The sequence below is a fragment of the Rhinoraja longicauda genome, chromosome 4 (genome assembly GCF_053455715.1).
Source record: "Rhinoraja longicauda isolate Sanriku21f chromosome 4, sRhiLon1.1, whole genome shotgun sequence".
NCBI lineage: Eukaryota > Metazoa > Chordata > Chondrichthyes > Rajiformes > Arhynchobatidae > Rhinoraja > Rhinoraja longicauda.
In genome coordinates, this window is record NC_135956.1 from 73722360 (window position 1) to 73750081 (window position 27722).

The 27722-nt window shown below is 47.2% G+C and overlaps 2 protein-coding genes across 3 annotated transcripts in view; one reads left to right on the forward strand and one right to left on the reverse strand.

The window, feature by feature from the left end:
* Positions 1 to 4011, reverse strand: part of LOC144592871 (leucine-rich glioma-inactivated protein 1-like) — a 34394-nt gene extending 30383 nt beyond the window's left edge. Inside the window, exons 1-2 of the mRNA XM_078398056.1 lie at positions 3402 to 4011; positions 3015 to 3086 (exon numbers count right to left, since the gene is read on the reverse strand). Coding sequence (XP_078254182.1) covers positions 3015 to 3086; positions 3402 to 3586 — 257 coding nt within the window. The 5' untranslated portion in view covers positions 3587 to 4011. The remainder of the gene's footprint in view (positions 1 to 3014; positions 3087 to 3401) is intronic.
* Positions 3421 to 27722, forward strand: part of fam210aa (family with sequence similarity 210 member Aa) — a 28843-nt gene continuing 4541 nt past the window's right edge. Inside the window, exons 1-4 of one of the 2 annotated variants that reach the window (XM_078398058.1) lie at positions 3421 to 3529; positions 11819 to 11967; positions 12678 to 12749; positions 21994 to 22541. In XM_078398058.1, the coding sequence (XP_078254184.1) occupies positions 22039 to 22541 (503 nt within the window). In that variant the 5' untranslated portion in view covers positions 3421 to 3529; positions 11819 to 11967; positions 12678 to 12749; positions 21994 to 22038. Of the gene's footprint in view, positions 3530 to 11818; positions 11968 to 12677; positions 12750 to 19960; positions 20066 to 21993; positions 22542 to 27722 lie in introns of those variants that run through there. The other variant, XM_078398057.1, reaches the window with a different exon arrangement.

A 27722-nucleotide genomic window follows, 5' to 3' on the forward strand; every position in this document is an offset into this window, starting at 1 on the left:
TAAGATCCTCTTGAGTCTCTGTTAAATCTCCTCCAAACCTTCTTTACTCCAAGGAGAACTGCCTCAATGTCCCTGGCCTAACCTCATGACTGAAATGTAAACCTTATTACAGATATAAGAGGGGACAAAAAATAAATATCCACAGGCCAATACCTAAGGACTTTAATTTGGTAAAAGAGTATCCTTCACTGGAGAGTGTTGGGTAACATTCCTTACCTCATCTGCACCTCCACAGTGTGTTTGTCACAAGACATAGGAGCGGAATTAGGCCATTCGTCCCATTGAGTCTGCTCTGCCATTCAATCTATTTTCCCCTCACAACCCCATTCTCCTGTCTACTCCTCATAACCTTTGCCACCCTTACTTAATCAAGAACTTATCAATCTCCACCTTAAAAATACCCAATGTCTCGGCCTCCATTGCCGTGCGTGGCAATGAATTCCACAGATACACCACCCTCCGACTAAAGAAATTCCTCCTCATCTATTTCCTAAAAGTACGTCCTTTTATTCTGAGGCTGTACCCTCTGGTCCTAGACTCTCCATTATTAGAAACATCCTCTCCATATCCACTCTATGTAGGCGGTTTATTACGCGGCAGGTTTCAATGAGGTCTCCCCTCATCCGCCTCACATTTGACTGTGCAAGCTGATGTCCTTCGCACACCCTTTTTTCCAAATATTGAAATCTTTAAGCACCTGCTCTGCTGAAAATGTGAACAGGTAGCAATTTAAATGAAGACATTGCTCGCAAGCCTCCTGTCTGTAATGAGGCAGGTTGTCCATAATCCTCATTACGGTTGTTCACCCATTCATGCTGTTGTATCACTGCTTCTCTGTGCTCTACTTTCTGTGGGAGGTTGGTCCTTCAGCCAGCAACTGGGGAGCATCAGGGGCTCTAAGTGGAGCACAGTGTATGAGAACTTAACGCTTTTGATCATGCCCTGCCAGATAGTGAATCCTGGATTTAATAATATACTAGACAAAGTGGACCCGTTGGGCCCAAACCTCTCCTGCATTGGTGCAGCACCCTGTCCTGTCCTCCCCCCCACCTCTCTCCTCAACCCTCCCCTCTCCCTTCTCCCCCACTCCCCCCTTCCCCCTCCCTCCTCCCCTCCCCCTCCCCTCCTTTTAAACTTTAAAATGTGAATAACTTTAAAAATAAAACTACATGTTGTTAAACTGGAAAGGTTGCAGAGAAAATTTACGAGGATGTTGCCAGGACTCGAAGCCTGAGCTATTAGGGAGAGGTTGAGCAGGCCTGGAATTTATTCCTTGGAGCGCAGAAGGATGAGGGGTGTTCTTATAGAGGTGTATAACATCATGAGAGGAATAAGTAAATGCACAGAATCGTTTACCCAGAGCAGGGGAATCAAGATCTAGAGGATATAGGTTTAAGGTGACGGGGAAAGATTTAATAGGAACCTGAGGGGCAACTTTTTTTACACAAAGTGTGGCAGATGTATGGAACAAGCTGCCAGAGGAGGTAGTTGAGGCAGGTATTATAACAGCATTTAAAAGACAGGCACATGGATAGTAAAGGTTTAGTGGGAAATGGGCCAAACTCAGGCAGGTGGTACTAGTGTTGCTGAGGCCTGTTGGTTGATGTGGGCAAGTTGGGCTGAGGTGCCTGTTTCCACGCTGTATTACTCTATGACTCCTTTCTATGTGAACATTAGCAGGTCTATATCCTTTTTTCTTTCCAAAAGTGATCACATTTCAAAAGTATTTTGTGTGCTGGCTGTAAAATACCAGGACTGTTGCCAGGACTCGAGGGCCTGAGCTGTAGAGAGAGGTTGGGCGGGCTAGGACTTTATCCCTTGGAGCGCCAGAGTCTGAGAGTTGATCTTACAGAGGTGTATACGATCATGAGAGAAATAGATAGGGTGAATGCACTCCCTTTTACCCAGGGTAGGGGAATCAAAAGCAAGAGGACATGTTTAAGGTGAGAGGGACAAGATTTAATAGAGAGTGGTGGGTATATGGAAAGAGCTGCCCTGGGAGATGGTTGAGACAGATACCATAACAACATTTAAAAGACAGGTATATGGATAAGAAAGATTGATGGGCGCGGGCAAATTGGACCAGCTTAAATGGGGCATCTGGGTTGGCATGGACCAGTTGGGCAGAAGGGCCTGTTTCCGTGTTGTACGCCGTCTGCATGACAACTCTGGTACACGCTGATTCTACATAAATTTAACGATACCATTTCCATAGCAATGAAACGATGCTATCTGTAGTTACCTTGAGAACCATTCTGAATACTGGCAAGGATCCCAGTGCGCTCCGAGGTTTCAAGTAATGCTTAAAGCTTTCCTGGGGACGTTTTTTGCGGGATAATTTCTAAATAATGTCGCAAAACACTGTACAAGTCTATTAAAAACCGCTACCTGGTATGTCTTGGGCCCGAGACAGCGCATGTAAAGTAATTCCAATGTTTACATTGTTTTTTGTTCCTCTGCGAGGAATGTAAAGCATTGTGGCCGTAATTTAAAACAAAATGTAATCTTGCCCCCATTACACGTTTACTGCAGTCGAGCCCACTGCAGTCCTTATAGGGTTGAGGTGCCAAGAATATGATTCCCTTCTCGAGTTTGGATGCGGCTTTTTAAATCCTTAATTATTTTTCCTAAAATTATTGCAAGGACGCATTTCCACGTCCGACCGTCTGTTGTCACAATACCCAGTGTAAATATTAAAAAATAATGGTTTCTAGTTTAAATCCTGAATAATTAAATCATCCTTTGGCAATAACAAGGCAAGTTGCGCCCGCTGTTGGAGCTTTGGCAGAACCATGGATTATTATTATTATTATTTTAAATCTCGTTGCTATTTGTTGAAATTTAAATCTGACTTGTTGATTGCAAATCCACATATAAACCACGACTGCTGCAATAATCACGGTCGAAAACAGCAGTCGCTTCTCGGCAACGAAATATGAAGTGAAATTGTGTGTTACCAACAAACAAAAAAAAGACACGGTTGGCCACGCGAATAAACACTGAAATAATCTTACAGAAGCTGCAGAGACGGCAGGAGTAAGAAGCTGCCTTCTGGGATTTCGCTGAAACCAGACTTCACAAATGATCTGCAAATAAATTAAAATCCGTTAAGACACAAGAATGACCAGTGCTTCAATCGACGGTCAATGTTGACAAACGGACGCATTACATCTTGGCTACAGTGTCTAATTATCTGTCAGTTTGGATGTCTGTAATCACAATAGTCTATTTTTAGCCGATGCTTGACAAAGATGAAACTAACATAGGTAGAGATGGTTGTATCTATTTAATCCCTTCCCTGCCCGACAGTGACAATGCACCATTTATATAACGAGCATCTCAAGGCGTTTCCATTACTGTTAAATAACAATCACATTTCACACCGCCGAGATAGTACTTACAAGGAGACCACGCCAGGCGGGAAACTGTGAGGAATGGATTTTCTATTTTCACACAAAGCATTGTCCTTGGAACAAGTGCATCCCGCGGGGCACTTCACCGCTCTCTTCGCTTCTGTCAGGAGCAGGAGGTATGTAATCCACAAGAGCAAGGAACACCATTTTGTGCCTCCCTTTGCATGTTCCATTCTTCGAGTGCGCACTTGAATGCGACCGCGCTCCAGCAATATCCCAGCTTGTGAACTGGCAGGAGCTCTGATCACGTTCTAGCCTCTGAAGCCAAACTCACAGCTACCCTTCCAGCACGGCGAAGCTGCAACTGAAATCTCTTCACTGGTGCTGCATTGCTCCTCAGCGGCTGCCCCTCTTCCAATTTACTACAGACCCAGAAATGATGACCGATGGTAATGCAACAACAAAAAAAAACCAAAACCTTTTTTTATTCGCATTTTTTTTAAATACCCGATCCCCGCAGTTCCTCTGGCGGATCCGAATATTCTGTCGTTTCGTTGTATTTTACATTTTTGTATTTGCAAAATATCACCATGGACCCTTCGCCATGAAATGGAACATGCTGCTCCTCGGGGGAGGTAAATAAAAAGGCAATGTCCTAAATTGATTCACCGTTCACCGGCTGCATGTGCACAGCCGAGGGAAACCAGATTAAATGGAGAGTCATATAAGACTGGAATTGGCAACGAAGCGCATACTCCACCGTTAATGAAGTTTCCTATTCAATACAAAATTGATTGAGTTTATCGAACTCTTTGGGAAATATTGTTATTATATAAGCTGCCTTGGTTCTTGGTCCTCCAAAATATTCCAAATGGAATTTAAACTGGAAATTCACGTGTATTGATTCGCCCTGGAATATTAAAATGCAGTCTTGGAGTTGTATAGCACAGAAATAGACCCTTAGGCCCACCATCTCTATTCAACCAATGTGCAGGAAGGAACTGCAGATGCTAGTTTACATTGAAGGTAGACACAAAATGCTGGAGTAACTCAGCGGGACAGGCAGCATCTCTGGAGAGAAGGAATGGGTGATATTTCGGTTCAAGACCCTTCTTTAGACCTAGCTGAAGAATACTGTAGTATAAGAAAATAACTGCAGATGCTGGTACAAATCGAAGGTATTTATTCACAAAATGCTGGAGTAACTCAGCAGGTCAGGCATCATCTCAGGAGAGAAGGAATGGGTGACGTTTCGGGTCGAAACCCTTCATCAGACTGTTAGCTAGATCATTGTTTGCTAGAGGAAGGTGATAACAAAGCAAACAAAGATAAAAATGTAATCAAGGGAACAGTCAGACTGGAGAGAGAACTATCAATCCCATAGACTGGTCTGACTGTCCCCTTAATTAAATTTTTATCTTTGCATACTTCGTTGTCACCTTCCCCTTGCTAACAATTATATATTCCACATTTTCCTTGAAACTCATCCCCTTTGATGTCTCGTTTTCACATCTTACATTTGTTATCTCTGTGTCTCCCTCTCACCTGACTCTCTGTCTGAAGAAGTGTCTCGACCTGAAATGTCACCCATCCAGAGATGCTGCCTGTCCTGCTGAGTTACTCCAGTATTTTAGATTTAGATTTAGATATACAGCGTGGAAACAGGCCCTTCGGCCCACCGAGTCTCCGCCGCCCAGCGATCCCCCCACATTAACACTATCCTACACACACTAGGGACAATTTTTACATTTACCCAGTCAATTAACCTACATACCTGTACATCTTTGGAGTGTGGGAGGAAACCGAAGATCTCGGAGAAAACCCACGCAGGTCACGGGGAGAACGTACAAACTCCGTACAGATGGCGCCCGTAGTCAGGATCGAACCTGAGTCTCTGGCGCTGCATTTGCTGTAAGGCAGCAACTCTACCGCTGCGCCACCGTGCCGCCTGGTTCCTTTATTATCACGCATACAAAGGCACAGTGAAATTGTTTTTTTGCATACAGATCAGATTATTGCCAGACACAAGTACAATATGTACATAAAACTTAGAAAAAGCCCACTTAGTTTATATGCAAGAGTCTGGAGTAACTCAGTGGGTCAGACAGCTTCTCTGAAGAAAAGGAATAGGTGACGTTTCAGGCAAACCCCTTCTTCAGAATCTTTTTCAGTCTGAAGAAAGGACTCGACCCGAAACGTCACCTATACCTTTTCTCCAGTGATGCTGTCTGACCTGCTGTGTTACTCCAGCTTTTTGTGTTTATCTTCGGTGTAAACCAGCATCTGCAGTTCCTTCCTACACTATATGCAAGACTCGCCAGGTTTTCATGCCGTTTCACCATCATATCTATCTATACTAATCCCACCTGCCTGCATTAGTTCCAGATCCCTCTATGCCCTGCTCATTCAAGTACCAGTCTCTTAAACATTCATGTATAAAACAAAGAACTGTAGTTGTTGGTTAAAACACAAAAGGACACAATGTGCTAGAGTTGCTCAGCAGGTGAGGCAGCATCTCTGGAGAACATGGATAGGTGACATTTCGGGTCAAGAGCCTTCTTCAGACTGATTGTATGGGGAGGAGAAGGATATTCTTGCTATTGAGGGCGTGCAGCGTAGGTTTACTAGGTTAATTCCCAGAATGGCGAGACTGTCATATGTTGAAAGACTGGAGCGACTAGGTTTGTATACACTGGAATTTAGAAGGATGAGAGGGGATCTTATCGAAACGTATAAGATTATTAAGGGGTTGGACACATTAGAGGCAGGAAACATGTTCCCAATGTTGGGGGAGTCCAGAACCAGGGGCCACAGTTTAAGAATAAGGGGTAGGCCATTTAGAACGGAGACGAGGAAAAAAAATTTCAGTCAGAGAGTTGTGAATCTCTGGAATTCTCTGCCTCAGAAGGCAGTGGAGGCCAATTCTCTGAATGCATTCAAGAGAGAGCTAGATAAAGCTCTTAAGGATAGCGGAGTCAGGGGGTATGGGGAGAAGGCAGGAACGGGGTACTGATTGAGAATGATCAGCCATGATCACATTGAATGGCGGTGCTGGCTCGAGGGGCCGAATGGCCTACTCCTGCACCTATTGTCTATTGTCTAAAACTGGAAAAGGGGAGAGGCAGGACAAAGTTTGGAGGGCAGTATGGATCACAGAGGGGGAGCAATGAGAGAGGGTCCCACAGAACTCCCGTCTGAGAGACGAGGAGGACTTCTTCAAAGCAGGCACACCTTGAGGTGGTTTCGCAGTAGAGCAGTCAAATGAATAAAGAACTGCAGAGGCTGGGTAATACACAAAAGGACTGTTCCTAACTCCACCACCTTCTTTGCCAGCTCATTCCAGATACCAAATGATCTGTGTGTGGAAAATTTACCTCTCAGATCTCCATTAAAACTCCCCCTTCTCACCTGCAGTCTACTATATTTCGGTGAAAGGTTCCTGTACCTCTTGCCCAACGGTAGCAGTGAGAAGAGGGCATGGCCGGATGGTGGGGATCCTTGATGATAGGTGTTAACCTACAATATTAACTCAGTTTCTCTCTCAGATGAGGCCCGATCTCGTGATTATTTTTTATTCTTATTTATGACAATAATATATAGTAACATTCAAATGTTTTACAGTTAAGTTGAGTTTATTGCCATTTGCACAAGTACAGTGAGGTATAGGTACAGTGAAAATCTTCCTTGCAGCAGCAACACAGGCACCTAGACTCAAACACGTAAAACATAAATCATACATGAACTATTTATGAATTACACATATAATTCTGAAAGACAGTAATAAAGAAACAGACAGTGCAAAAAAAACAAGACATAAGTGGAATCACAATTAGAACACAAGTCCACGTAGTGCGAGAGGAGTCCTATAGTGTCTTGTTGCTGAGGCAGGATTAGGATCTGTGCAGGTCCTAGAATCTGATAGTGAAAGAAAAGTAGCTGGTCCTGAACCTGGTGGTGTGGGACTTCATGCTTCTGTATCTCCTACCCAATGGTAGCGGGAAGAGGGCACAACGGATGGTGGGGATCCTAGATAATGGATGCCGCCTTGTTGCGGCAACGCCTCATGTAGATGCTTTCGATGGAGGGGAGGGCAGTGCCCGTGATGGTGGGGCTCAGTCCACTACTCTCTGCAGCGATCTGAGGATTGAAATTGCCATATCAGGCCATGATGTAACCTTTGATGATGCTTTCTACAGTACATCTGTAGACGTTAGTTAGAGTATTCGGTGACATGCTGAATTTCAAGAGTCAAGAGTGTTTTATTGTCGTATGTCCCAAAACAAAACAATGAAATTCTTACTTGCAGCACAACAATATGTAAACATAATACTGTGTAAACACCACCATAATATACAACAAAAAAAATTCAGTATATATATATAATATATAAAAGCACAATAATAGAGCAAGGCCAGAAAAAAATGCCCCCCATCTATATAGTTCAAAGCTTATTTGGAGGTTGGAGTATTTAATAGCCTGATGGTTGTAGGGAAGAAGCTGCTCCTGAACCTGGATGTTACAGTTTTCATGCTTCTTCCCGATGGCATGGTACCTTCTTCCCGATGGCAGGAATGAAATGAGAGTGTGGCCAGGGTGGTGTGGGTCTCTGATGATGCGGGCTGCCTTTTTGAGGCAGCGACTCTTATCGATCACTTTGATGGTAGGAAGGTCAGTACCCGTGATGGACTCGTTAAACATCTAAGACAGTAGAAGCGCTGGTGTGCCTTCTTCATGATGACATCTATGTGTTGGGCCCAGGACAGATTAAATGAGATGTTAACGCCCAGGAATTTGAAGCTGCTAACTCTCTCCACCACCGACCCACCAATTAACATTGGCTTGTGGTCTCTCGGCTTCCCCTTTCTGAGGCCAACGTTCGTTTCTTGGTCTTGTTGACGTTGAGCGAGACACCACTCATCCAGGTGTTCTATTTCTCCTGCATGCTGACTCATCACCAGCCATGATTCTGCTAACCACAGTGGTGTCATCAGCGAATTTACAGATGGCATTGGATCCGTACTTAGCTACATTCCATAATAATGCAACAAGAATCCTGGATGTAATAAGGGAGTTCTAGGACAGGTCGCTCACACGAACATTTGCAGGGCTTCAGTGACTCTCTACAATCAAAAGGTTGTCCATGCAAACTACCATAGCATCTTCTAATGGCTCTCCACTCTAATTTCCTTCAGTGCCTTTAAAATCTATCGCAAACCCCCACTCCCCACTGTTTGAATTTGTCAATTAGATTGTACTACATGCCACAAACTCACAAGAGACTGAACCAAAATCACAGATGATATTATTCACAAAATGCTGGAGTAACTCAGCAGGTCAGGCAGCATCTCGGGAGAGAAGGAATGGGTGACGCTTTGGGTCGAGACCCATCACAGATGATATTGTCTATGATCATCACTGTAGCTGCATGGGGAATTGAACAGCTGCTATAACACAACAATTTTCCACGTTAAGTCAGGAGAAAACCTTCCAGTTTATTCAGCAACACCACGTGAGGTGTGCTAGCAATCTTTGACAATGTTGGAGTAAAGAATATAAACCTTTCTTTGGGAATGCAAGATATTCAGTGGTGCACATAGATTTACATAAAGAACAAAAAAGACAAACTGCCATATAACCTTGATATCAATTAATTTCATCCAAACTCCTGGACCCCTTCATAGACTTTGACATAGTTCCCACATAAATCATAGCAGTGCCAGATTATCCTGTCTACTCATTCACTTTACAGAAGGAATCAACCACTTTTGCCCATTCTTGGCAAGAATGACATTGGGCCGAAAGTTACAGAAGCTTGAACTAACTCAGGAATAACTTCTTCCCTTCTATTATTTGTCTTCTGAACGGCCCTTCCATCAGTTAGGGTTCTCTCCGATTCACCTCTAGCCCATTGACGACATTGAACTTTATCTGTGGAACTGAAGATAGATACAAAAAGCTGTAGTGACTCAGCAGGACAGGCAACGTCTCTGGAGAGAAGGAATGGGTGACATTTTGGGTCGAGACCCTTCTTCAAACTATCTATGGAACCGATGTGTTACAATGCTGAGAACTATATTCTGCACTCTGTATCTCCCCCCTTGCTCTATCTGTTATACTTATGTTTGAACTGGTTGTATCTATGTATGGTTTATCTGATCTGTTTGAATAGGCATGCAAAACAAAGCTTTTCACTGTGCCTTGGTACATGTGACAATAATAAATCTAAACCTGAAGAATAGGACCATTCTACTAGATTTCAAGAAGAAATGGGTAATCAATATAGGGTTTGCTAGTGAACACCACTCCCCCATGCCCTGCAAATAGTGAAAATTGAGAAAGGACAAGCTGAAAGTAGTAAATGGCAGCAACATCTTTGGAGTGGGAAACAGATTTAATGTTTACGATAGAGAGTCGTAGAGTCAGACAGCACGAAAACAGAACCTTCGGCCCAACATGTGTGCTGACCAAGATGCTCCATCTAAATTAGCTCCATTTGCCCGCATTTCGTCCATATCCCTCTGAACATTTCCTATTTATGTACCTATCCACGTGTCTTTCAAAAATATTGTTATTGTACTGGCCTCAACTACCTCCTCTGGCAGCTCATTCCATATACCCACCACCCTCTGAGTGAAGAGTGAAGATCAATTGCCTTTAATCAGAACAGGAAATTGTTAGAAATTTAAAAAAAAAAAATTTGCAAAGGGCAGTGGAACAGAAACCAGTGAAGATAGTAAAAAGATTATTAAATTCTGTTACAAAAACGGGCATGTTAAGCTGCAGCTAGTAGGAATTTCATGGTTTTGTGGCTGGCACATATGACAATTAAACACTCTTGATAAAATACTACAGAAGCTGTAAATCTAAATAGAACATGGAACTGTACAGCACAAGAACCGACTCTTCAGCACAAATGTCTGTGCCGAACCTGATGCCAAGATCGTCTTTTGTCTACCTGCACATAATCCATATCCCTCCATTTCGTGCATATCCATGTGCCTATCCAAAAACCTCTAAATGCCACTATCATATCTGCCTCCACCACCATCCCTGGCAACGCATTCCGGGCACTCACCATCTTCTGTGTAAAATAAACCTGCCCCACACATCTCCTTTAAACTTTGTCCCTCTCACCTTCTAGTATTTGATTTTTCCATCTGGGGAAAAAGGTTCTGGCTGTCTACCCTCATAATTTTATATACTGCCTCTCATAATTTTAGTTACAAATCCCCGTTTCCCCAAAACCACTTCTGATGTGTCGACCCTTCCAGTAACATGTGGATCCAATTAAATGTTCTAAATGCAACCTCTTTCCCATACTCCTGAGGTCCTTTGGAAATGAATTTCTTTTGGTTAGGGAATTTAATCCTAGGTTTTAAACGTTGTTTCCGAAAGAATGAGAAAATTTAGTTTAGTTAAAGACAATAGACAATAGGTGCAGGAGGAGGCCATTCGGCCCTTCGAGCCAGCACCGCCATTCAATGTGATCATGGCTGATCATTCTCAATCAGTACCCCGTTCCTGCCCTCTCCCCATACCCCCTGACTCCGCTATCCTTAAGAGCTCTATCTAGCTCTCTCTTGAATGCATTCAGAGAATTGGCCTCCACTGCCTTCTGAGTTTAAAGATATAGTGCAGAAACAGGCCCTTCAGCCCACTGGGTTCATGCAGAGCAATCCTACAAACTAGGGATAATCTACAATTTTCACCAAAGCCAATTAACCTCCAAACCTGCACATCTTTGGAGTGTGGGAGGAAACCGGAGGACCTGGGGAAAACCCATGCGTTCATGGGGAGAAAGTACAGACTCCGTAAAGACAGCACCCGTAGTCAGGATTGAACCCGGGTCTCTGGTGCTGTAAGGCAGCAACTCTACCATAGCGCCACCGTGCCGCTCTGTGGCTTTGGTAAATTGACCCTAGTGTATAGGTTATAAAATCGGGGTAACATAGAACAAATATAGTTTAGTTTAGTTTAGCTTAGAGATACTGTGTGTAAACAGGCCATTCAGCCCACCGGGACCGCACCGACCAGCGATCACCCTATACACGCACTATCCTACACACTAGGGACAATTTACAATTATACCAAGCCAATTAATCTACAAACATGCTTGTCTTTGGAATGTGGGAGGAAACCGGAACACCCAGAGAAAACCCACACAGATCACAGCGAGAACGTACAAACTCTATACAGTCAGCAGCCTTAGTCAGGATCAAACCCGGGTCTCTGGCACTAAGGCAGCAACACTACCGCTGCGCCATCGTGCTGCCCTAGTGTACGGGTGATCGATGGTCAGCGAGGACTCGGTGGGCCGAAGGGCCTGTCTCCATGCTGAATCTCTAAAACTAATAAACTAAAATGTTCAGCAGTCAGATGCCATCTGCTATGTTCAACTTCTAGAAAAGGATGTTATCTGAAGAGTTAATCATTTTTTCCTTCAATTGTGTCCCCTGAAACTGCAGGATATTTCCAAGATGTGAAAATTAAATAAATATACCAAAAATGCCAGCAATCTGAAATAAAATAGGAAGGGGAACACTCAACAGGTCAGGCAACATCTGTGGGGAGAGAAACTGAATTGATGATTCAATCAAGAGACCATCAGAATTGGGTAATTGCTGTATCTCTAAATTAAAAATAAGGTACTTTTAGGTTGTGGAAAGGAGTGGACCCTTTTCTAATTATTTTTATACATGAATTCAATTAGCTTTATATATATATTTATATATATATGTGCGTGCATGTGTGCTACGTGCTTGTGTGTACATATATACACACACACTAAATTGTTGTGTTATGCTGCTGCTGCAAGCAAGACTTTCATAAGACTTAAGGCTGCCTTGCCAACAGTCTGTCCTTTCCTTCTTTGTGTTTAAAGAGTACCCATTGGGCCCACAACTCATTGGGTTGCCATTGTGATGTGGGGGAAATCACACTTTTTTCTTTAAAATAAATGACTCTTTTTTAAAAAATTAAATAAATCTCAATGAAAATTGAGATTTTTCTTTAAAGTGGTGTTTTTTTACTGCATTCGTCCAGCACCCTCCCCTCCCTCACTTCTTCCCCACCCCCTCCCCCCTTCCCCTCCTACCCCCTAGTCACCCACTCCATCCCCCCTTATCTCCGCCCCTCCATTCTTTGGGGCTCTCCGGCGGCGCCGCCATTCCCGCCCGTCGGGTTTCCATGGTGACGTGGAACATGGAGGTATTATTGCGCATGGGCGGCTGACGGGCACAGCAAGTGGAAAAGGGATTTATTAAAGTTTAAAATGTGAATAACAAAATATAACAATTTGAACGTTAATAGGATTTCTTGTTGCAGGAATTTTCAACGTCAGCATCATTTCCCCTTTTCACAACAGGAAGGAGTTGTCGAAAATCGGCACAACAAAAGGTAAGAATGCCGCCAAAAAGCTCATCGTTTTTTTTGCATAGATCTCGAAGAGTTCTGTCCACCGCTTCAAAGCTCTCCCTCCTAATCATCGGGCACTCATCCCAAACAATCAGTCTCACACTTCTGATCAAATGAACCATGTTGGAGTTCTTCTCAATGGTGCACATTGTATTATCGGTCACTTCGATGGGTATCTTGAATCGAGAATGTGCAGTTCTTCCACCAGGCATATAGCTGGTATACCAGAGGACGCTACAGCAAAAGCAACATCAACTTGACCATGAACTTTGGAGAGGATCAAATTAGTGGGAATTGTTTTGCCCATTCCTGCTGGTGTATCAATGAAAAACATTGAAGGAACATTCCTTTCCAAGCAGCTGCACACATGGTCATGCACTGCTCTATGCTCAGCATTCAGCAGAGGAGAGGAGGGGGGGAGAGAGGAGGGGGGGAGAGAGGAGGGGGGGAGAGAGGAGGGGGAGAGAGGAGGGGGGAGAGAGGAGGGGGGAGAGAGGAGGGGGGGAGAGAGGAGGGGGGAGAGAGGAGGGAGAGAGAGGAGGGGGGAGAGAGGAGGGTGGAGAGAGGAGGGGGGAGAGAGGAGGGGGGAGAGAGGAGGGGGAGAGAGGAGGGGGGAGAGAGGAGGGGGGGAGAGAGGAGGGGGAGAGAGGAGGGGGGGAGAGAGGAGGGCGGAGAGAGGAGGGGGGAGAGAGGAGGGGGAGAGAGGAGGGGGGAGAGAGGAGGGGGGAGAGAGGAGGGGGAGAGAGGAGGGGGAGAGAGGAGGGGGAGAGAGGAGGGGGGAGAGAGGAGGGGGGAGAGAGGAGGGGGGAGAGAGGAGGGGGAGAGAGGAGGGGGAGAGAGGAGGGGGGGAGAGAGGAGGGGGAGAGAGGAGGGGGGAAAGAGGAGGGGGAGAGAGGAGGGGGGAGAGAGGAGGGGGGAGAGAAGGGGGCAAGAGAGGAGGGGGAGAAAGGAGGGGGAGAGGAGGGGGGAGAGAGGAAGGGGTAGAGAGGAGGAGGGGGGGAGAGAGGAGGGGGTGAGAGAGGAGGGATGGAGAGAAGAGGGGGTGAGAGAGGAGGGGGGAGAGAGGAAGGGGGGGAGAGGAGGGGGGAGCCAATTCTTGTCACACGCCTCAGCCTTCCCGAACCAGATCCCCAGTTACCAAGGAGCATGGCCTCGCTCTTCCTGCGGTTTACCCTGGCCCCCGTGGCCGACTCAAACTGGTCGCAGACGCTGATCAGTCTGCGGACCGACCCTGGATCCGAGCAGAAGACAGCGACATCGTCCATGTACAGGGAGGCCTTGACCTGAGTGCCCCCACTGCCTGGCAATGTCACTCCTCATGCTCGCATCCTTCCTGATGGACTCGGCAAAAGGCTCAATACAATAGACGAACAAGACAGGGGAGAGAGGGCAACCCTGCCTGACTCCAGACCTGACGGGGAAGCCGTCTGATTCCCACCCATTGATTTGGACTGCACTACAGATATCGGTGTAGAGCAGTTGGATCCACTTCCTGATTCCTTCCCCAAAGCCCATTTTGGAGAGCACGTCCCTCATGTACGTGTGCGATATCCTGTCGAAGGCCTTCTCAAGTTCCAAGCTGACCAGGTAGGCATCCACCCGTCTGTCCTGCACATAGGCAAGGGTATCTCTCAGCAGCACCAGGCTGTCTGAGATTTTCCAGCCAGGTACAGCAAAGGTTTGGTCCGGGTGGATCACCTGTCCCAGAGCAGACTTGACCCGGTTGGCGATGGCCTTAGACAGGATCTTGTAATCTACATTCAACAATGTGATGGGTCTCCAATTCCTTATATCATTCATCCCCCCCCCTTCTGCTTGTAGATTAGGGTGATGCTGCCCTTCCTCATAGAGTCCGACATGCTGCCGGCTAGAAGTATGTGGTTGTACACTTCCAGCAGGTCCGGGCCCACCCAGTCCCACAGAGCCCAATACAACTCTGCTGGTAAGCCGTCGCTGCCGGGAGTTTTACTCGAGTCAAAGGAACGGATGGAGCCAGTCAGCTCCTCCAGGGTCAGTGGTTTGTCCAGACTCTCCCGCTTGCTGTCGTCCAAGACCTCCGTGATGGAGGACAGGAAGTTCTAGGAGGCGGTGCTTTCTGTGGTCTTTATGTCGTACAAATCCTTATAAAAGGATCTGCAGATCCTCAGCGTGTCTGTCTGCAAGGATGTTACCGAGCCGTCCTCCTCCCTAAGGCTGTTGATCACAGAGCTCCCCCTGTGAACCTTATGGAAGAAGAAGCGTGAGCACGTCTCATCCTGCTCAACATGGCGGACCCTGGACCGGAAGATGATCTTGGAGGATTCAGAGGTAAAGAGCCGAGCTTGCCGGCCCTTCAACTCTCTAAGCTCCTCCCTCATATATACCACTCTCGACTGCAGAAGGAGCAGTTGCTGCAGATATGTCTGGGGTTGACACAATTCCCTCTTACTCTGTCTTGCTCTAAGAACCCCTTTAGAGATGAAGAACTTCTTGATGTTCTCCTTGGTTGCTTCCCACCAGAGTGTCGGGGAGTCAAAGAGGAGCTTCACATGTTCTCCAACATGCGTAGTCCCTCTTTAGCTCCTCAATCGGGGAGGAGCCAGTGCTGCCGTCGCAGCTGCGGCTTGCCTGCAGTCCGTCTGTCTTTTGTGTTTTTTGTTGTTTTTGTATGAATTGTAGTTTTAATATGGTGTAGGGTTTGTATGTTATGTGTGTGGGGGGGAACGGGAACTGTAAAATTCTCTCTCCCGAACGGAGACACGACCTTTGTTTCTGTGTCGTGTCCCCGTTCCCGTTGCGGCCTACCACCGGCCATGCACCTGGGACCACCTGGGGCTCTGGTTTGCAGAGCCTGCGGCCCGGACTCACCACCTGCGGCGCTGGCTGCCTGCGGATGCTGCGGGAGCGGCTGCGACTCGTCTCCGGAGGCTCCGGCGCGGGCCGCGTGGACGTCGGAAGCCCGCAGGCCCCTGAGTGGGGGCCGACATCGGGAGCACCGGCAGCGGCAGAGGCAGCGTGTTCGCCCGCCCCGAATCGCGGGGCTTGGGTCGGCCCGCCGCGGACCTTTCACCGTCCGGCGCGGCCTGGAATAGGCCGCGGGATTTTCACCGCCCAGCGGGGGCTTCAATGTCGGGAGCCCCGACCGCCCCGACGTGGCAACGACAACAGCCTGACCGCAGGAGAAGTCGGCAGGGAAGAGAAAAGACATTGTGGCCTTCCATCACAGTGAAGAGGGACTGGAGGAGACTCACTGTGATGGATGTTTCTTTTTTGTTTGGTGTTAGTTTGTGATTGTATGTGTTATTGCATTTTTATTGATTATTCTTATTGGTCTTATTGTTCAACTGCGGGTAATGTTTCATTTCACTACACATTTATGTGTATGTGACAAATAAACGACTATTGACTATTGACAATGTTCTCTGGGGTCAACAGCTCCACATTTAACTTCCACGTCCCTCTACCGGCCTTCCGGTTCTCCTGTAGGTGACAGGAGGTCTGAAGGACAATAGACAATAGGTGCAGAAGGAGGCCATTCGGCCCTTCGAGCCAGTACCGCCATTCAATGTGATCATGGCTGATCATTCTCAATCAGTACCCCTCATTCTCAATCAGTACCCCTTCAACTTCGAAGGAGGCAGTGGTCAGTGAAGAACACCTGCTTGAGGTCGATATGTCTGACCGTGATGTCTTACCGGGACCAGGCAGAACCGTTCAGTCCCGACCAGGTGAACCGCGGCTGGGACCTGCCTGCAGGGTCGCTGAAGGCGTCTCGCAGCTTTGCTACTTTGACGGTCTCCATCAGGAGTTTGGAGGTGCCGTCAAGTTTGTGGTCGGCGCTGCCAGATCGTCCAGCTGTATCGATGATGCAGTTGAAGTCACCGGCCAGAACGAGCGGCCGGGACGTGGCCAGCAGCGGTGGGAGCTGCTGGAGGACGGCCAACGGCTCGCTCCGCACGGGTGAGGCGTACACTTCAATCAGCCGGAGCGGAGAGCCACGGCACATTACATCCACCACCAGGAGATGCCCCTCAACCACCTCCCTGACCTCAGTGAAGCTCCCTACCCGCAGCAAGATCCCCAGACTGGATGCGTGACAATCAATGCCCCCCGACCATATCGACAGTCCGTGGGGCCACCATCGCGACCACCTCCGATTGCAGCGGAGGTGTGGGAGCCCGCACTCCTGCAGAAAAGTCACGTCCGCCTTGACCTTGGCCAGGTACTGCACGGCGTTTACACATCACGCAGTGCTCTTCATACTGCGCATGTTTAGGGATGCCAGTTTCAGCTCCATTTTCCGTTAGAGGCCCAGGCCATCCTTCTGCCCCAGCATGTACATCGTTTGGGTGAGTTTCAGCACCTTTTCGTGGCACAGGTACTGGGTGCTGGCTTCCTCAGTAAGGGGCGAGTTTTTTGGCGTGGCTGGAGTTGTTAGAGGGCACTCCTTGTTTTATCCTCTTCTGGGCCCACTCTGTCTCCTGTAGCTGGGGTATGGCGTCGGCTGCACTGCTCCCGGAGCTGGGGCCCATTGGCCGCTGCACTACTCCCGGTCTCCCAGAGCTGAGGCCCATTGGCCGTTACACTGCTCCCGGTCTCCCAGAGCTGGGTCCCAATGGCCGCTGCACTGCTCCCGGTCTCCCGGGGCTGGGGCCCATTGGCCGCTGTGCTGCTACGGGTCTCCTGGAGCTGGGGGACCACAGGCGTGTCCTTCCTCTTTCCATTCTCCTCCCCCGTTTTCTTCCTCTGCCTCCGTCGTCGGGTCCTCAATGTCGCCTCATCCTCCGAAGAGGAGAGGTTGCTGGCGTCGGTCTGGGAGAGGACTCTTTTCTTAGACTTGCCTGCTCCCTCCGGCCTTTGCTCTTTGGGCAGATCCCTCTGGGGTTTCCTCCTTTTCACCACCTTCCATTCCTCCTCCTGTTCCCCCTCTTCCATCGACTCGCCCTCCTGGACAGGGGGCTGGGGGTCTCTGTCCGGCGGTTGGGGGCTCGAGGTGGTCGAGCTGTCGTTGCTCCTGCCCTCCTTTTCTGTTTGGGCCTTAGCAGTGGTGGGAGGCGTCTCGACCACCCTAGGGGTGTTGGCAGCGGCCCCTCTTGTCGCCTGTACATAGGGCAGGCCCTGTAGAGGTGGCCTGCCTCCCCGCACAGGTTGCAGATCTTGCTCTCCTTACAGTCCTTAAGTCTCGTGGCCGTCCAGCTTGCAGTTCTTGCAGACGACTGTCTTACATTCTGCCGCCACGTGCCCAGGTTTGTTGCATTTCCTGCACACCCTGGGTTGCCCCGCGTAGGACATGTAGCCTCGGTTCCCTCCGATGGCGAACACCGAGGGTGGGTGGATGAGGGCTCCCTTCCCGTCCACCCTCAGCTTCACCTTGACTTGCCGCTTGCTCGTCCAGATCCCGAACAAGTCCTTCTCGTCTACACAGTTCCTTGCCCCTTCGACATAGCGAGCAAGGAAGGCGAGGACATCCACGACGGGCACATGCCGGTTGAACATATCATATCATATATATACAGCCGGAAACAGGCCTTTTCGGCCCTCCATGTCCGTGCCGCCCAGTGATCCCCGTACATTAACACTATCCTACACCCACTAGGGACAATTTTTACATTTACCCAGCCAATTAACCTACATACCTGTACGTCTTTTGGAGTGTGGGAGGAAACCGAAGATCTCGGAGAAAACCCACGCAGGTCACGGGGAGAACGTACAAACTCCTTACAGTGCAGCACCCGTAGTCAGGATCGAACCTGAGTCTCCGGCGCTGCATTCGCTGTAAAGCAGCAACTCTACCGCTGCGCTACCGTGCCGCCCTAACATGTGCACCGTGATCAACTGTTCCTTCTGGGTGGGAAGGGTGAAGAGCGGCTGCACCTTCAGCAGCGACAACAGAGCTTCCTTCCCCTTCTCCCGGAAGTCTTGCAGCATCTTCTGCCATCGCACCGGGTGCTTGAAAGAAACGTCAAAGTAGCCGTTACCCGGGAAGTCCTGGAGACAGTAAATGTCCTCGGCCTTGAATTTGCAGGCCTCCAGCAGGACCTTCTTGGTGAAGAGGTCCCGTGAGAAGGGGCTCCCCTCCCTGAGGTCCTTCACCGACACTCGCAGCGTATTGCGGATACCCGGTCCTCCCACTCCATTTGCTACCGCCATCCCGCCTGGATAAGGGTGTTAGGTTGGTTACCCAACCAGCATGGATCCACCCCTAAGCCAGACTCCTGATCACCGACGTGACCACCGACGTGACCTCCGATCCTTGTCCATGATCCACGACTCGACAATGCCCGGATACAGATACTGCTCTTATAAGAACATACACTTGTATCCAATCCAATAAGAACGGGTTGCTCTTTCCCCCGCCTTTTTGATCACAGGCTCTCCCCTGCCATTAAGTATTCTTTGAATCGAAGGAATGGGTGATGGTTCGGGTCGAAACCCTTCTTCACTGAGAGTCAGGGGAGAGGTAAAAGAGAGATATTGAAGGGTAAGGTGTGAAAACGAGAGATCAAAGGAGATGTGGTTCAAAGAAAATGAGAATAGATCACTGTTAGCGAGTGGAAGGTGACAACGAGGAATACAATGTAAAATTTTAAAAGGAGGTCAAACTGGTTGGAGAATTAGGATGGGGAGAGATGGAAAGGAAGGGTTACGAAGCTAAAACACGATTATTGATGCATCACCCTCTCCAGTAAACACGTGGACCCAGTCAATAAAACAGGAGGTGGGCCTGGGATGATCCGGGAGCGGTGAACCCTGGGATTTGTAGTCCTCCCGGTCGCAGCACTCACTGAGTCACCCACCATGGGGACTACATCGCCCTGCGGTCCCTCTTCGGACGCATGCGCAGAAGCAGCGGCAGGTGCACCCTGGGATTTGCAGTGTAAGTAAATAACTGCCGATGCAGATGCTAATACAAATCCAAGGTATTTATTCACAAAATGCTGGAGAAACTCAGCGGGTCAGGCAGCACCTCGGGAGAGAAGGAATGGGTGACGTTTCAGGTCGAGATCCTTCTTCAGACTGATGTCAGGGGGGCGGGACAAAGGAAGGATATAGGTGGAGACAGGAAGACAGTGGGAGAACTGGGAAGGAGGCGGGGGGAAGAGAGGGACAGAGACTGGGATACCTGGGATTTGTAGTCCTCACGGTCGCGGGTCCCGACGGAGCGAGCGAGCCCGAATTTAGGACTACAGCACCCAGAGTGCTCCGCGACCTCCTGTCGGCGCATGCGCGGTGATCAGCGGTCACCATCTGGGCGAGGAGCGGATGAGCAAAGCGGTTGCGGGAAATCACAAAAACAAACAGAACCGTTTGGTGGGAAGGTGAGCTGAGATTCATGAGCGGCTGATGGCGGTGGTGGAAGAGGAGGGCAGAGCTGCCTGAGTGCGGGCCTGGTCCCGAGTGCCGGGAGCAGCACCTGAGGGGAGGGGCCGAGGAAGGCCTCGGGCTCGGGCTCTGAAGGGCTTTTAAAGGAGAACGGGGCCGGCGAGTAGCCGCAGCCCACTAACCCCCGGCCAGCCTTCATTCACACTACCACCCTGCCAAGTTACAGGAAATTGTCAATTGAATGGGATGTAAGTGGGCGGGCGTCAGATCAGAGTGACTGTGGACATGAAACGTGACAGGTTACTCCAGCCCATGTGGGTCCCTCGTGTCGGGCTGCGAGGAAGATCTGAGATCGTAAGTCCAGAACCAGGGGTCACAGCCTAAGGATAAGGGGGAAGTCTTTTAGGACCGAGATGAGAAAACATTTCTTCACACAGAGAGTGGTGAGTCTGTGGAATTCTCTGCCACAGAGGGTAGTTGAGGCCAGTTCATTGGCTATATTTAAGTGGGAGTTAGATGTGGCCCTTGTGGCTAAAGGGATCAGGGGGTATGGAGAGAAGGCAGGTACGGGTTACTGAGCTGGATGATCAGCCATGATCATATTGAATGGCGGTGCAGGCTCGAAGGGCCGAATGGCCTACTCCTGCACCTATTTTCTATGTTTCTATGTAACAGAGAATGTTAGGAAAAGCTCAGCAGGCCCAGCAGCCTCTGTGGAAGGCTCTCGCTTCCCTCTCCCCTGACTCTCGGTCTGAAAAAGAGTCTCGACCTGAAACGTCACCTATATTCCTTTTCTCCAGAGATGCTAACTGTTACTCCAACTACTTGTGTCTCTCGGTGGAAGGCGAAGCAGACTGAACTTCCAGCTCGAAGCCCCTCAATCAATCAAACCTAAAAAAAATAAGGTAGAAAGTAAGGTAGCCTAACTATCTGAAAATGGAGACACAAGGAACTGCAGATGCTGAGCAAAACACAAAGTGCTGGAGGACTCTGGTTCTTGTTGATTACTGCGCAAATGGATACAAATAGCATTAGGGAGAGAAGAGTCAAGTGAGTTATATTGTCATGTATCCTGAAATGGAACAATGAAATACTTGCAGCTGCACAACAGATATGTCAAATTATTATTCTGTAAATCCCAGAAGAAACCACAGAAGAAAGTTCAGTATATAAAGTAAATCCATGGCAACTTTGATTAAAAAGTACTACTTTGCTAAAGGAGAACATATTTCTTGTAAATGGCTCTCAAGTCCTACATATTATCAATCTTGCCTTGCCAACCGTGACAAGTGGATCAATTTGAAAAGGACTTCTGCATTGTTGAGAAAATATTCTCTGAAGTTCAATCTCACTGATGAAATATAATCTAAAAACAACTGATTACTGCTACTTGAGACCAAGTGAAGCAAAAATTGGCTGACGCACTCCCATGGAACAATGATCACACTTCAGGATAACTCATTGGCAGTACATTTGGATGTTAAAGTGGATGTCCTTTTTGAAATTTATTGAACTTTTTGTGGTTTATTGTGTTTAGCGTACTGTTACAGACCTGTTATGCTGCTGCAAGTAAGAATTTCATTGTTCCATTTTTGGCACTTAAGACAATTAAACACTTGCCTCAGCTTAAAGATTGTATTGACAGAAAGCAAGTATCAAATTAAATGGCTTTTTCTTTACAAACATTATTAATAATTTGTAACTTCATTATATCGGTAGTAGTGGAAGACCCATGTGACTGTTCACGATCTCCTACAAGTAGAAGAGGCAGAAAGGTTTTGGTTTACGATGTTCAAAATGAAATATAACCTCAAGCACGTTTTTACTGAAAAGAGGAGGAGTACCGAGTGTACAGTGACTGGAAATGCTATTAGTAATCTGACCAAACATGTTTTGTAACTCTTGATTTTTTTTTTCCCCCCAGTTCTTCCATTATTAGACTAGCAGTTATCAGACTGGAAACTTAAAAATGCAGAGCTACTTCTTCCAAACTGTTCTTTGGCACTCGAAGCAAGTCTGTAATGTCCGACACTGTGTCACTCGCATATTTCCAGCCACCTGTGGGAAGACGCTGTTTCTTCTCCCTCACCCGGGACAACTCCTACACACGTCCTGCACAGTTGCTGCGTTAGAACAGAGGAGGCCAGATTTCCAAGCGGAATCCTCATCCACAGACCACAAGGACACTGCCAAAGCCAAGTCAGACGATGCCAAGCCAGAAGACCCCAAGTCTTTACCGAGGAGTGACCCAGATCTGGACTCCTTGTCAGACACGGTCCAAAAAAAATACTTTTCCGAAACAAAAATAAACCCAGATGCGGTAGATGTAGAAAAGGATCCTCTCCAAGACCATTCCATCGGTCTCTTCCAGCGCTTCCAAAAGACATTCAAACAGTACGGGAAAGTCATGATCCCAATGCATTTGTTGACATCCAGCATATGGTTTGGTACATTTTATTATGCAGCATTAAAGTAAGTATGTTGCATGTTCAATTGTTAAGCTAATAAAACAGATTGTAAACAGGAAACTCCATACTGGAGCATTATTCAGAAATCTGAACTTATAAATTTATATCAATTAGAGTTTTCATTTGATTTCATGATAATGCTGTTGGGATATTGAGTTAAAATGTTTCCGGGCCAAAATCACCGTGGTGAACAGGTTTCAGTGAGGCCCGAGACTGTTCCAAAATTGGCGTCAGTGCAGTAATATGGCAAGGCTTGTATAACGCCACATTTCTAAACACAAACATTGAGCCTCGGCAAAGCTGCCAGGTGAAAGGTTTTATTGAGGACCTGGTGCTATAATATAGAGGAAAGAACAGATTGATGGTCAAGCATTCAGCATATCCACACCTGGAAACCTGAGCACACTGGGTCAACGATTTTTAAGTTGTAGAATAATATGGCAAGGATGCCTATCTGTCCTTCATGCCCGTGCAGTCTCATTCATTGAGTAGCCTATTCAAAGAACATCGAACAGTACATGAATGGGCCCTTCAGCTCACAATGTTTGTGCTGAACATGATGCGTAGTTAAACTCGTCACACCTGCCTGCTCATAATCCATATCCCTCTATTCCCTGCATTTCCTTGTGCCTATCTAAAAACCCCTTAAACGCCACAATCGGCCTCCACGATGCTGTATAAAAACAAAACTTGCCTGTACTTCTCCAATAAACATCCCCCCTCTCACTTAATAGCTGTGCCCTCTTGTGTTGGACATAATTTTATATACTTCTATCAAGTCTCCCCTTAACCCCTGATGTTCCAAGTCTATCCAGCCTCTTCCTGCAGCAGAAACCCACTATCCAGGCAGCATTCTGCTCAACCTCCTCTGCACCCTCACCAAAGCAAAGTCTTCCCACTCCCCGGTATCCTTGCCGCCCTGAACACATTTACAAACCCACTGACTCCCATAGCTATCTAAACTACACTTCTTCCCACCCTGCTCCTTGTAAAGACTCCATCCCCTACTCCCAATTCCTCCGTCTATGCCGCATCTGCGCCCAGGATGAGGTTTTCCATACCGGGCCATCGGAGATGTCCTCATTCTTTAGGAAACGGGAGTTCCCCTCTTCCATTATAGATGAAGCTCTCACTAGGGTCTCTTCGTTATCCTGCAGCTCCGCTCTTGCTCCACCTCCCCCCATTCGTAATGACAGAAGCCCCCTTGTCTTCACCATCCACCCCATCAGCCGTCACATACGGCATATAATCCTCCCAACATTTTCGCCACCTCCAACGGGATCCCACTACTGGCCACATCTTCCATTCTCCACTGCTTTCCGCAGAGACCGTTCCCTCCGCCACACCCCGGTCAACCCGTCCCTTCTCACCCAAACTTTCCCCCCCCCCCCGAAGGTACTTTCCCCTGCATCCACATGAGATGCAACACCTGTCCCTTTACCTTCCCCCTCGACACCATCCAAGGACCCTGACAGTCTTTCCAGTTGAGGCAGAGGTTCACTTGCACCTCGTACAACCTCATCTACTGTATCCGGTGTTCCAGGTATTAACTGCTGTACATTGTGCGAGACCAAGCAGTCGTTTCGCTGAACACCTCCGTTCAGTCCGCCTTAAACTACCTGATCTCCTGGTTGCTCAGCACTTTAACTCCCCCTCCCATTCCCAATCTGACCAACCAGATGTTCCTCCTCCATTGTCAGTGAGGCCCACCGCAAATTGGAGGAACAGCGCCTCATATTTTGCTTGGGTAGTTTACACCCCAGCAGTGTGAACATTGATTTCTCCAACTTCAAATAGCCCTTGCTTTCCCTCTCTCTCCATCCCCTCCCTTTTCCCAGTTCTCCCACTTGTCTTACTGTCTCCGACTGCATTCTATCTCTATCCTGCCCACTCCCCTGACATCAGTCTGAAGGGTCTCAACCCAAAATGTTACCCATTCCTTCTCTCCAGAGATGCTGCCTGTCCCGCTGAGTTACTCCAGCATTTTGTGTCTACCAACACATTTAATAAATTCCCTCTCTTTATTCCCCGCTCAGTGTTCTTTTGCCATGTAGCTGTTCCTGTAGCTACCAGCTCTTAAACCAGTGGAAATAATCTCACCTGGTTTATTCTATCAGAAGGAAGACCTCCTTCAAATCTAATCTTAGTTTTCTCTGTTCTCAGGAGAACTGCACTGATTCTTTAGACTGGTTACATTAAATCATTTTTCATTCATGGTGCCATTTGGATAACTGATTTGTACTCCTCGATCATGTTAGTGTAGGACCTGATCATAGATCACCCATTTGCACTAGTTCAATGTTATCCCACTCCCTACACACTCTGAGCAATTTACAGAGGCCAATGAACCTACAAACCCAGATGTCTTTGGACGGTGGGAGGAAACGGGAGCACCCGGAGGAAACCCACGCGGTCACGGAGAGAACGTGTAAACTCCATATCGACATTAGGAATGAATAGGCCGTTGTTTGTGTAACTCTTTCAGCTCAGATATTCCCCATCTGCTCTTGGGCTGCCAATTCAATGTGAGACGATTTGGAGTATTTCTCAACAAGCTCCCGCTCAAACACATGAAAGACTTGCATATCTGGGTCAATGAATCCTCAAGTGTGACAATTGCATTTAGTCTCATGCTGCAAGTGTTTGCATGAGTTCCACTATCAGTGATTAAAGATGAGATTGGTGCCAGTTTTAATTAAAATCTTATAAAGCCCCAACAGTTTAGTTTGGAGATACAGCATGGAAACAGGCCTTTCAGCCTACTGAATGCACACTGATCAATGATCACCTGTACACTAGTTCTATCCTACAAACTAGGGACAATTTGCAGAAGCCTATTAACCTACAAATGTATGTCTTTTGAATGTGGGAGGAAACCGCAGCATCTGGAGACAACACACGTGGTCACAGGGAGAACGTGCAAACCCTACAGTCAGACCCATAGTCAGGATCAAACCCAGGTCTCTGGTGCTGTAAAGCAGCAACTCTACTGCTGCACTACCATGTCACCCTTTGAGCAATTGAATATAGAGGCTCCTCACTTCACCACTGAAGGTCTCTGAAAACCTAATTGGGCAAAAGGTTAGCCTTCTCAAGAAGGGCTGAAGTGCAGCCTTCCTCCGACAGTTAAGTCCTGGCCCTTTGCTGTATACTGACTCAAACGTCTAAAGGAATTGCTTAGACTTCCCAGCTGGCAAATCTGTTTGCTGAGGTTACCTGGTCCATGTAGAGCAGTCCCATTCATTTACTGTGACTGGCTTAAATCAATCATCAATAAAACTCAAGTAACTGGGAATAGGATGACTGCATAACAATTAGACAAACTGTTGGATTACAATATGTACTGGGGTCTGAAATCCAGAAATTGATTTCATCTTAGTGTTAATACAACATGATTTCTACTGAACATCTATCAGATTTAATCAGGAGTTTAATTAGGCAATCAATTAAAGGCCAAGCACGTCCTGAATAGTTATTGTGAATTATGTATTATCAATGTTAAGCATTACATCTATGATCTGCTTTTCTCTGTGGCTGGGAGGATAATGTTTTAATTCTGCTAATCAATTTGCTACAGAGTTTAAAATGGGATTCATTATGCAAACATCCAAATTTTTCTGTTATATGCCATACTTCTGGCATTTGCAATTTATTTTATATTCTAATTTACCAGAGAGATTAGAGAAGCTTTGCTTTACAGAGAAACAGAACAGCACAGGAACAGACCCTTCAGCCCACAATGTCTGTGATGCCAAGATCTGCTTGCACGTGATCCATATCCCTCCATTCCTCTGCATATCCGTGGGCCTATCCAAAATACTCAAACGCTGTTATCGTTTCTGCCTCCATCACCACCACATCAAGCAGTATGTTCCAGGCAACCCACCACCCTCTGTGTTTAAAAAAAAAAGCCCCGCAAATCTCCATTAAACTTTGCCCTTCTGACCCTAAAGCAATGTCCTCTAGTCTTAGGCATTTCCACTCTGAGGGGGAGGGAGAGAATATTCTGACTCTCAACACTATCTACGCCTCCCACAACTTTATATACCAATCAGGTCTCCCCCTCAGCTTCCGACACTCCAGAGAAAACAATACAAGTTTCTCCAATCTCTCCTTGTAGCTAATGACTCTGCTAATCCAGGCAGCATTTAATATAGAAGCAGTAGAGTAGCTCAGTGATATTGTCTGCCTCTGACAGGTGGATGTAATGTTTGTGATTCTGAAGAGGTTCACAAGTTCTGGATCTGTGGCAGGTTTACCAGCAATGTGAGCCTGGAGAGGAGGTCCCATTCAGTGTTAAAGCCACTCTGGTTTGTGTTACATCTCCATGTTCACCGCTATTAATAAAGGCTATCCCATGGTCCAGAATGGGGTTAGGTTTGTGAGGTTTACACCTTACACCCCCCCCACCTAGTTCAGATTCTGATTAGTTTCCTGTTACATACACCAAGGTGTAATGAAATTCCTTCCTCGGACGAAGCTCATGGAGTAAACAATGCTGCATTGACAGATACAATAAATAGATGACAAAAGCAACAACAAAAAAATTGTGTGTTGCTCCACCAAGTATGCTACTCAGTATTCTTGATGGAAGTTGAAGATTTTAACACTATGGTAGCTGTTGATATCACCCTCTTAAGGTTGAACTAGGAACCAGAATAGGCCATTTCACCTGCTCCATCCAAGCCTGCTCCACCATTCGCCAAGGTAATGGCTGACTCCCCTCAAATACCTTCATTCTGCCTAATCTCCATATCTCGGATAGCTTCAATATCCAGAAGTCTATTGATCTTAGTTTGAAGCAATCAGTGACCATTACCAGCCGGACAAGGAATTTGAAAGATCCATCATTGTGAGTGAAAGGATTTTAATCCTAGTTTAGATCTTTCAATCTCCTCATTGAATATCCATCCTAACCAGCCCTCTCATTATCTTGTATGGGGTTCATCTCCAATTCTAAGTTCTGGAGACCAGAGGCCTAATGTACCTAAAAAAAGACACAAAGTGCTGGAGTAACTCAGCGGGTCAGGCCACATCTCTGGAGAACATGGATAAGTGACATTTTGGGTTGGGACCCATATCCAGACGAGTCTACCTAACTTCTCATATGAAAGATCAGCCTTTCTGGAACCAGTCAGATGAATCCATTTCATTTCTTCTGCAACAAATATTTCCTTTCTTTACT